This window comes from Rhynchophorus ferrugineus, unplaced genomic scaffold, assembly GCF_030347505.1.
Source record: "Rhynchophorus ferrugineus isolate W39M unplaced genomic scaffold, kcgeb_rfMv2 rfM11, whole genome shotgun sequence".
Taxonomy (NCBI): domain Eukaryota; kingdom Metazoa; phylum Arthropoda; class Insecta; order Coleoptera; family Curculionidae; genus Rhynchophorus; species Rhynchophorus ferrugineus.
In genome coordinates this window covers 11,571,557-11,582,385 of record NW_027472590.1, presented here as the reverse complement: position 1 = coordinate 11,582,385, position 10,829 = coordinate 11,571,557, and the positions used below count along the sequence as shown (strand labels likewise).

Sequence of the window (10,829 nt, the reverse complement as noted above, 5' to 3'; positions counted from 1 at the left end):
GTAGTAACAAGGACAACACATTTTTATCACGTCAAGGATATATTACAAGGACAAAAAAACATAATACCTACACATTAATTTGGGTTTGTTAATAAACATTCGATGATCAGGTGCGCAATGCAATTGGAGATAAAATATAGGAAAATGTATTTGTTAACTAGAAGAAAGAAAATCACAATAATCAATACATAATAAATTGTTATAACATAAGTATACCGATATTGACATATGGAAATCAATTATAAAGACAAGGTTTCCAGAACAAAGTCCTGAGAAGTGCTGTAGTTTTATTGAGATACAGGACCGATTACTTATATCGAGACCTTGAGATACCTACTGTCACCCAGGAAATCAACAGAATTGCAAGAAGATATGACTACAAACTCCATTCTCATTCACACCATTTGATCTTGTGTAATGTAATGTAGTGTGGTGCATCTAATAGAAAAATGTAATTTTATTACATAAACATTATTACGTTAGAGACTAAGATAGGGCCGATGATTCCAGTCGCCAACAACTGGTAACAATGTAATAAATAAATTATAAAAAATTTGTCAAGGATATGGTGAAAGAAAGATGCAAAAGACAAGGAAACGAGACTAAATTCAGCAAGATAGGAACGTACTTAATTAGGAACTGACGACTAAAGAAGAGATATTGGAGGAAAAACTTGACAAAAATCAATAAATAAAGAACAATAGTCGTTATATATACGACATTATTTCACCAATTCAAGCAAACATTTTAGATACTAAGAGTTCAAATCACATAAATATTTTTACAAACCAAAAATATAAAAATACCATTGATTAGCTAATGCAGTCACCAAATATGATTCTGCTTAACATTTTTCTATTCATGAAATTATAAATTCAGCTTTTTAGCGTCAATTTTGCATTTGATTCGAAATATAATCATTTTTTTTGAACGAAATTATCTGCTGATAATATCTGCTTGCACGGAATGATTAAAAACCGCCTAATTACTACGGGTAGGAAAGAACTTTTTCCTACCCGTAGTATTCTGAATGGTCCACATTGGACATCCGAAACAATGGAACGTCAAAGCGCAATTTAAAATCTTTTGAACGCCTAAGCGTTTTAAAAGAAAGACGCCGCCCAATTACGGCAAATAAAACGTTTCCGGTGCCTCTATCGAAATATTAAAAGTTTTCCTTTCGTTTCAGGTCCTCCCAAAAGCTCAACCTGGGAGCTACTTCCGGACCCGTCCCGACTCCGGGCGGGTTTTCTCCGGTTATTTCCGCCGCAAAAACGCTCTCCCTACGGGAATCAGCCTGTGCCGAATCGCTCTGGAAGATGCCCCACAAAGGTAATGTTCGTTTTTATAATTAAGAGCCGTCCTAAATGCTCGGCAGGCATGACGCCTGAATTAGCAATGAAAGTGAGAATGTGGCGGTCCAGGAATTTATTGATCAATATAGTATGAGCATCTATCGCATGTTAAATATTTTCTAACTAAATTATTGGTTTTTTTTTTTTAATTTTTCATATATTTTAAAGTCTCCTTTTTACCAACGGGGGTTTATCTGGACTGTACCTATTGTTTAACGTGGGCCCCGAACCATGGTCCTCGGCATTTAGCCTACCGACTGACGAGTGACCAACTTAGAAATCAACCCAGAAGATATTCGGTCTTACCCAGCCTGGTTACTGGCGTGACTGGGATCATTTACCTTATCGGATTTTACTCTCTTAAGACAGTCACAAAAATAAATTTACCGCCATACCCCATCGGGATTCTAATTCGCGACTATAGCAACAGTAGGTGGACCGTCCTATCTCCTTTGCCACTTTACCAACCAAGTGAATGGCGTATTTTAGGTCATATATATGATTTTTTAGCCTTTTTAACTTTTTTTGTTTATATTTTGAGACATTGATACATTGTACATGTATTTAAGAGCTTATAAACAAAGTTTCTAAAGTTTTTTAATCACACAATGAAGATATCGGCTGCCGCGCGTTGTTAGTGATCATTCATGCAGGTGATTTGTATGATACATTCTGAGGGGTCTCAATTTTCATCTGAAACAAATAAAGGAAATGTTTTTTTTAATTTTTCTTCTATGTGAACTTCTATGTTAAAAAACTAATCTAAATATTTTTTTCGGAATGTGAAAATCAAGTACGATTTTTTAACATTTTTTCATATACATGCAATATATATATATATATATATATATATATATATATATATATATATATATATATATATCTTAGCACCATAGCACCACTGAATGGAGTGTAAGCTTGTCAATAATCGAATAAATATATTGATCAACCATAACAAATTTAAAATTAGTTCAGTTCCCTTGTTTTGTCTGATAAAAGTTTACATTATTTGTGCATTTATTTATCGAATTTTTTTCACCACATTGTCCTGATTATTTCATTTATTACAGTTTTGCTTTATAATAATGAGAAATAATATGTTTTAGATAAGTATTTCCTTAGATGTAAATTTTTGCTTGATCGCCTTTTTTCAATCAACAATTCTATTTTGTAGTATTGTTCAAAAAATGTAATGTGGCTATTTTTTCCTGCATTATTTTATTTAAAAAAATAGCTAGCAAAAACTTAATGTCTTCAAAATAAAAGTATCCTAAGAAACCTTTAATTAGGTATTACGCTTGATTAGATTTTCTAATCTTTGGTAGTCACTTCTCAATATTATCTCTAATTGTTAAATGAAACGTATAACTAAATAGTCTGTTAATTCATCAGGAGTTAGTTATCATTCAACACACTAGTTTATTAGCATTAATGAGTTTTAACATGCATGAATAAATATAGCGTATAATTTTTGATTTATCGTAATTTTTCCGGTTTAAACTGTTTGGTTCGGTTTTTAGAAAATATAATTCTCCATATATTTGTTTTTAATGCTGTTGAATTCTGACATGCTTATTCATTCTTTCAAATATTGCTATTAACTTGCTTATGTGTCAATGCACTTTGAGTGTTTTTGATATATATATATATATATATATATATATATATATATATATATATATATATATATAATAGAAAGTATCGATATTTGTCGATATTAAAACAAGGTATCGGTATGTTATGTAAAATCAATTCTGTCTATAAAAAATGCTTAAACCTACAAAAAAAATTGAAGACGGATGCCCAAATTGAATGTTCATCATTATGAAAAACAGCTATCAAATACAATTTAAACATGCAAAATTAAAAATAGCGATAGTTCACTTTTGGTTTCAATTAATTTACATTATTACCTAGAGAATAAAATGTACAAATAATTGATAAAATATGCCTTTTGGAACAAAATGGAAGTAGTTCTTAAAAAAGGTACCAGATCAGAAGAATATTGACAACAAAGAAATAAAAACTAAACGGAATTTACAAACAGGAGGCTCAATGAAAACTGGCTGTTGCATATCAATCAAGAACAAGTACATGGAGGGAAATATTCGAGGAATTAAAAAGAGCTGAAAAGGAGAGTATATAATTGAAAAATTAAATCTTCATTGACTCATGCAGTACGAAGGTTACAAAATTAAATAATAATATGAAAATGGCTAACACAACGAAAGAAATTTAGAAATTGATAGAAGATAAGTTCTAGATACCATCATAAGGAATATAGAATTGTATAGAAAAAGTTTCAATTATTTAAATGCGAGACAATGGCAAGTAAGGCTGTCCCTGTAGACGTGCAGAACCGAATCAGAGCTTTAATTTCGCTCGCCCAATTCATAAGGCTTGTTAAACATGCTAAATTATGCAAGAAATCTGTAGTGGGATTAGTTCGAGTTATTTCAATTTCTCCATTAATCCAACACAAGCTGTCACCGTCTTCCGCTTAAAGAGACCGAAGCCGGTCGCCGCGGCCTTTCCAGACTTTCACGTCTGGCTACGTTCTCAATTCTCCATGTAATGGTAAGGTTAATGCAATTTGGAGGCGGTGCGCGCCGACCTCCGTAACCGAGTCAACAGAGAGGATCCATTTTCGCGGCTGTTTCGCTCCGTCGGCTCTCCATTTACATTGAAAACGCGTCGACAGTATACTGATACAAAAAAAAACACTCGACACTTCTATATATAATCCATATAATTGTTCTAAATACATAATCAAACGGAATTTAAGATCGTCTTAACAAGTATCTAAAATTAAACCCCAATAATCGCTTTAAAATTAAATTTTTTCATTCATCTCCTATACACGAATTAGGAATACTCCAGACCAAAATATTTTTAGTACAATAAAAAATCAGGCGAACCAAAAGATTGAAAAAAAAATTGTGAGCAACTTTTGTTATTGTGAAAAAAACCTTGGCTTGATGCCGAGTTTCCGGATACTACCCCAGGAAAATCAACCATCAAGTATTGGTAAGCTACGTTTAGACGTGGTGAAATGAGCACCGAAGACGGTGAACGCAGTGGACGCCAAAAAAAGGTTGTTGCCTACGAAAACATGAAAAAAATCCACAAAATGATTTTGAATGACGTAATTTAAAATTGAATGAAATAGCAGACACTCTAAAGATATAAACTGAACGTGTACATCATATCATTCACGAATATTTGGGTATCAGAAAGTTCTGTACAAAGTGGGTGTCGCTCGAACTCACTTTTGACCAAAAACAACGACGAGTTGATGATTCGGAGCAGTATTTGAAGATGATCAAGCATAATAAACCCGAGTTTTTGCATCGATATGTAACAACGGATGAAACATGTCTCCATCATTTCGCTCTGAAGTCCAGTCGACGGTCATCAGAGTGAACAGCACATGATGAACCCGCTCCAAAACGTGGGAAAACGCAACAGTCCGCTGGCAAGATTATGGCGTCTGTATTTTGGGATGCGCATGGAATAGTGTATCACCCTTGAAGGGAATTATGTTGAATAAAAAAAACTAATTTTGCCAAAAATATGTGTTTTACTATGGTAGGCCGGGCCCTAATCATTTAAGATGGTATTAATAAGAGTCTAAAATAAAGTCTCAATACATGTTTTAAAAGTAAGTTTTTTCATTCTAAAATTCCTGATTCGTGTAATCAGGATTGCGCTACTCAAAACCATTTTTAACATAATCAACAATTAGACACTTTAAAAGATTCAACAACATTAGACTTGTTTTGAAAAATATGTTAGTGACTGACGCCATGAAGCAGACAAAGAATAGTAGTTGATTAATGATTCCAATGTATTTTAATATGCTGAAAATGAAATATAAATTAAATAATGAAATAAAAAGAATCCAGGCCATCAGGGCACCAATATTGTGCCAAGATTTACATCAACCAACTACATTTAAGATCCAATACAATAGAGCACAATAGAGTTTTTCTATAATCTCATAAAAAATCCCTAAAGCAGGTAATTCTATATTGTCCAGAGAAACCTACAAGAACTTGGAATTGGTTCTTCGCAAATTAAAATATGAAGACGAGGACAGCAAGCTGGGTTTACCAAAATTTCTTGCTTCACTTGAATAAAAGGGAGCCAATGAGGGAGCTTAAACAGTGAAAAAACGTCCTCCAAAAAATTGGTGGAGTCACATAAAGTTCTTTTACCACTGCTGCACATAATTAATGAAACAATTTGTGAAATAATTTGCTAAAAATGGAGATTACTTTAAATACTAGACAGATACTTCAAATACCAAAAAGACACATTTTATCACAACTATATTCAAAGAGAAGGGTGGATTGCTTTTAAGGACGTCACATATGGCATTCTAAACCAATCATGAAGACCCTAACTATAAATAAATCGCTAACAGAACGTTAAAAGCTTTTCAACTTTATATTGCTTAATGAGAACAAAAGTATATTTTTATCATTCCTACTTTCGCCAGCTTCCAGAAAATTTAGAATTTAGGAGATATGAGTGAAGGGCAAGGTGAACGACTACACTAAGATATTAAAGGGGTGGTGAAAAGATATCAAGGAAAATGAAGCGTTTTCATGATATCAGCCTGATGTTGAACGCTTCAAAGGAAAGGAAAAAAAAGTTTTAGTTTGTACTACTAACCATATATTAGACCAAAAATATGTATCATTAAATGTTTGCCAATAATATATATATATATATATATATATATATTACAGATCAAAAAGCAACTTGCTAATTTAAACGAGATCAGAAAAATCTATAATAGATATAATACCTGTTTATCAACCAAAAATGGCTGATTTCTTCAATAGAAGTTGTCACGGAATTTGATAACAATCTTGATCCTAAGGAAGCTTCCAAAGTTGATGATACTTCACTTGGATTATTGAACGAACTATCACGAAGTTCAATAATCGTGTGGACATTTAATACATGTTTGAGATTGAAGCCTGTCCTGGAATGTTTTGGATATATTAGATATTTTATAATCACATTTGAGAGACTACTATTAAAACACGTTAAATCTCCTAGAAAAATACCAGATTTCTAGCTTGATTAGGAAGAAAGGAGATACTGCCCTCAAATATCCCTACAATATCTTGAAACGACTTCTGTATCGACTCTACATTGCCAATATCTCAGAAACAAAACAAAACAGCACTTGGAACATTGCCGATGATACAGTCGTTATGGCGAAAGAATTATCTTCGCCTAGGCTTATAGAAAATGTAGAAGTGGCGATCAACAAGATCCACAAATACACTGGACATTGGAACCTACAGCCTAGCAGATAAAACTGTGTCCATGTCAATTTTGTGCTGCGGCGAAATAACAAAATCCTTACAACCATTTGAGGAATTGTCAGAAAATTAGAAGGAAACTTTAGACGTCAGATAAGACCAGACACAAAATTAAACAACTAATGCTTCAAACTAATTAATAGATAATAGATAATCAGTAAAGATACCAAAACTTTATAGGTAGTAATATAGTTATTAGTAGTAAGTTCTTTTTTTTTAAATTAATTACATCTTACATTAGATATACTTAGTACAGTCTTAATTTTCAAAATAATTTACTACTGTTCTATTGTACTTGCATTAATACACAAGCATGACGAGTACGGGATTAATACATTAGTATGTATATCCCAAATTAAAATAAAACTAATGTACTGAAACTAAAGTTAGGAATACACTTATACACTAAACACTAAGTTCGTGTGGTTTGGTTCGCTTCAATCCTCTGATTTCTTGTATGTTGTCCAATAACTGTCGTGCTTCCACGTTTCTGCGATTTAGCAACTTTATTCAACTTTATTTATATTATTTCATGTTTTAAGGCAAAATCTTGGATCACTTCGTGTACCCATTTGATTTCGAGGTCATCGTGCAGTTCTTCGTTGGTTATATGGCGATAAGCATTGGTAATTAATCGTAGAATTTTGTTTTGGGTACGTTGGATTAGTAGAGTGTCTGATGTCTTAGCGCAACTCCATATCTGCACCCTATAGGCCCATATTGGCTTTATGACTGACTGATAAACCAATCTCTTTAATTTTAGGTCAAGTTGGGAGTATCTTCCGACTAACCAATACAGTTGCTTGATTTTGTGTCTAATCTGCTCTTCTTTCTATCTAACATGATGGTTCGAGTATAACCTAACATCGAGATATATTCCAAGGTATTTGGCTGATTTTGCTTGAGGAATCGGGCATCTATCAAGTGATATAATTCGGTTATTGTCATTTCGACACAACGTAAAATTAATATGCACAAATTTGTTGATATTAAACTCTATTTTTCATTCTCTTGTCAATTTATAGATCCTGTAGACAGCTGTTTGTACTTTTTCTACAGCCTTAGACAGAGATAAATCTTTTGCCATGATAATTGTGTTGTCGGCAAATGTTCCCAGTTCTAAGTGTTGAATTCAATAAAAATAAGGTAGATTTATCAGGTGATGCGGTCAAAGTAATGAGTCGGTCCATTTAAGGCAGATAACGTTCATAGAGTAATACTTGTCACTCCAATAACTAGGCTGGGTAAATGCAGATGTTTTTTTTTTGTATGCCCCTTTTAAACAGAAGTCTCAGTCCAGATAATTCTCGATTAAAGATGATAGGATAAAGTTAGTAAAAACTACTTTATTAGAAACATAATATAATATTAAAGCAAAATTGTACGAGTTAAGTCAATAATATCGATAAAAAAACAGTTAACGACCTTTACAATGTATTGCTCAAGGCATACGACCGCAGCTAACTGCATAATTCTATTCTCCCTTGAACACCGTCTCTCTCCGACTAACCCTAATACGCGCTAACTTCCATTTTCCCTAATGCATTACCGGATTATAACGCACCTAAATATTAGCTTTTACCAAATCCTCAGAATGCGCTTTAAACATCTATGTGCATTTTCGAATAAGTCGAATCAATTTTGAACAAAGGTTTTAGAATTCGGGCACGGAGCATGAACCATTACATGATTATTACTGCTGTTAAAATATGTTCACTAACTAGTATCGTTGCTTTATATTGTAGCATATTGCTTCCTCCGTATTACTACTATTTGACTTTTATTGAATATATAATATTATCTATAACTGCAAATTAGTTAATTATTGTTCTATTATCCTATTATTAGTTTGTTATTTTAATTATTTCTTAATAGATTGCAGCAAAAACACAAACTCACATTTCCGCGATTTTGAAAATATCGGTAGCAAAAATAAAAACTAGGTAGCTGTTCTGGCAATGGGAGGATCCTAGAATTGCTGATATAGCCCTAGTTTCGAATCCTAACTGGACATGTCCCCTATACGCTTACGTTTATTATAGCGATTGTCCATATACAAGTGTGTGAAGTCGAAAACAATTTCATGGTGCCTATTTGGAGCAATAACTATAACTAAAAATATTCAAATCTTTTTTCAGTTCTTGTTTTATTTGATTGTTTATTTGTACTCCAATATATTTAGTTTTTGTCAGTACTCATTATACTTTCCAATATATTTAATTATTCTGTTTAAGATTTAAGATTTTGGTTTCTGTTGTTTAGTTTGATATTTATTTTACGTTGGATTTCGGCTTACTTTCGTCCCTTTTGTATTGGGTTTGTTAATGTTTAACCCTCATATTTGGCTTTCACCATCAATTTCCTTGAGGTCTCCCTCATAGTAGTCTATAACTAGTGCAGTATCGTTCGGATATCGCTAGTTGTTATTATTATGGGCGGTTCTGTCTGACGCCTTTTTTTAAATTGTAATTGAACATGATTATTACTGCTGTTAAAACATGTTCACTAACTAGTATCGTTGCTTTATATTGTAGCATATTGCTTCATCCGTATTACTACTAGTTGACTTTTATTGAATATATAATATTATCTATAACTGCAAATTAGTTAATTATATATTACCTATTGTTATATTATCCTATTGTTAGTTTATTTTAATTATTTCTTAATAGATTGCAGCAAAAACACAATCTCACATTTAAGCGATTTTGAAAATATCGGTTGCAAAAATAAAAACTAGGTAGCTGTTCTGGCAATGGATCCTAGAATTGCTGATATAGCCCTAGTTTCGAATCCTAACTGGACATGTCCGCTATACGCTTACGTTTATTATAGCGATTGTCCATATATAAGTGTGTGAAGTCGAAAACAATTTCATGGAGGCTATTTGGAGCAATAAATATAACTAAAAATATTCAAATCTTTTTTCAGTTCTTGTTTTATTTGATTGTTTATTTTTACTCCAATATATTTAGTTATTGTCAGTACTCATTATACTTTCCAATATATTTAATTATTCTGTTTAAGATTTAAGATTTTGGTTTCTGTTGTTTAGTTTAATATCTATTTTACGTTGGATTTCGGCTTACTTTCCTCCCTTTTGTATTGGGTTTGTTAATGTTTAACCCTCATATTTGGCTTTCACCATCAATTTCCTTGAGGTCTCCCTCATAGTAGTCTATAACTAGTGCAGTATTGTTCGGATATCGCGAGTTGTTATTATTATGGGCGGTTCTGTCTGACGCCTTTTTTTAAATTGTAATTGAACATGATTATTACTGCTGTTAAAACATGTTCACTAACTAGTATCGTTGCTTTGTATTGTAGCATATTGCTTCATCCATATTACTACTAGTTGACTTTTATTGAATATATAATATTATCTATAACTGCAAATTAGTTAATTATATATTACCTATTGTTATATTATCCTATTGTTAGTTTGTTATTTTAATTATTTCTTAATAGATTGCAGCAAAAACACAAACTTACATTTAAGCGATTTTGAAAATATCGGTTGCAAAAATAAAAACTAGGTAGCTGTTCTGGCAATGGGAGGATCCTAGAATTGCTGATATAGCCCTAGTTTCGAAACCTAACTGGACATGTCCGCTATACGCTTACGTTTATTATAGCGATTGTCCATATATAAGTGTGTGAAGTCGAAAACAATTTCATGGAGGCTATTTGGAGCAATAAATATAACTAAAAATATTCAAATCTTTTTTCAGTTCTTGTTTTATTTGATTGTTTATTTTTACTCCAATATATTTAGTTATTGTCAGTACTCATTATACTTTCCAATATATTTAATTATTCTGTTTAAGATTTAAGATTTTGGTTTCTGTTGTTTAGTTTGATATTTATTTTACGTTGGATTTCGGCTTACTTTCGTCCCTTTTGTGTTGGGTTTGTTAATTTTTAACCCTCATATTTGACTTTCATCATCAATTTCCTTGAGGTCTCCCTCATAGTAGTCTATAATTAGTGCAGTATCATTCGGATATCGCGAGTTGTTATTATTATGGGCGATGTCATTGTAATTTTTAAGTTTTGAGATAGGGAAATGTGATAAAATTAATATATTTGCTGTCAAGCCCAGTTAGACTTGTTCAACTAATTTAGTGTGTTTTAC

At 32.2% G+C, this 10,829-nt stretch overlaps 1 protein-coding gene across 3 annotated transcripts in view; it reads left to right on the top strand.

Annotated features, from left to right (window-relative positions):
* The first annotated feature begins 1,193 nt into the window (after window positions 1-1,193).
* toy (paired box 6 protein twin of eyeless) overlaps window positions 1,194-10,829 on the top strand; it is an 86,014-nt gene continuing 76,378 nt past the window's right edge. For all 3 annotated transcript variants that reach the window (XM_076417577.1, XM_076417578.1, XM_076417576.1), the window contains exon 1: window positions 1,194-1,332. In XM_076417577.1, the coding sequence (XP_076273692.1) occupies window positions 1,320-1,332 (13 nt within the window). In that variant the 5' untranslated portion in view covers window positions 1,194-1,319. The remainder of the gene's footprint in view (window positions 1,333-10,829) is intronic.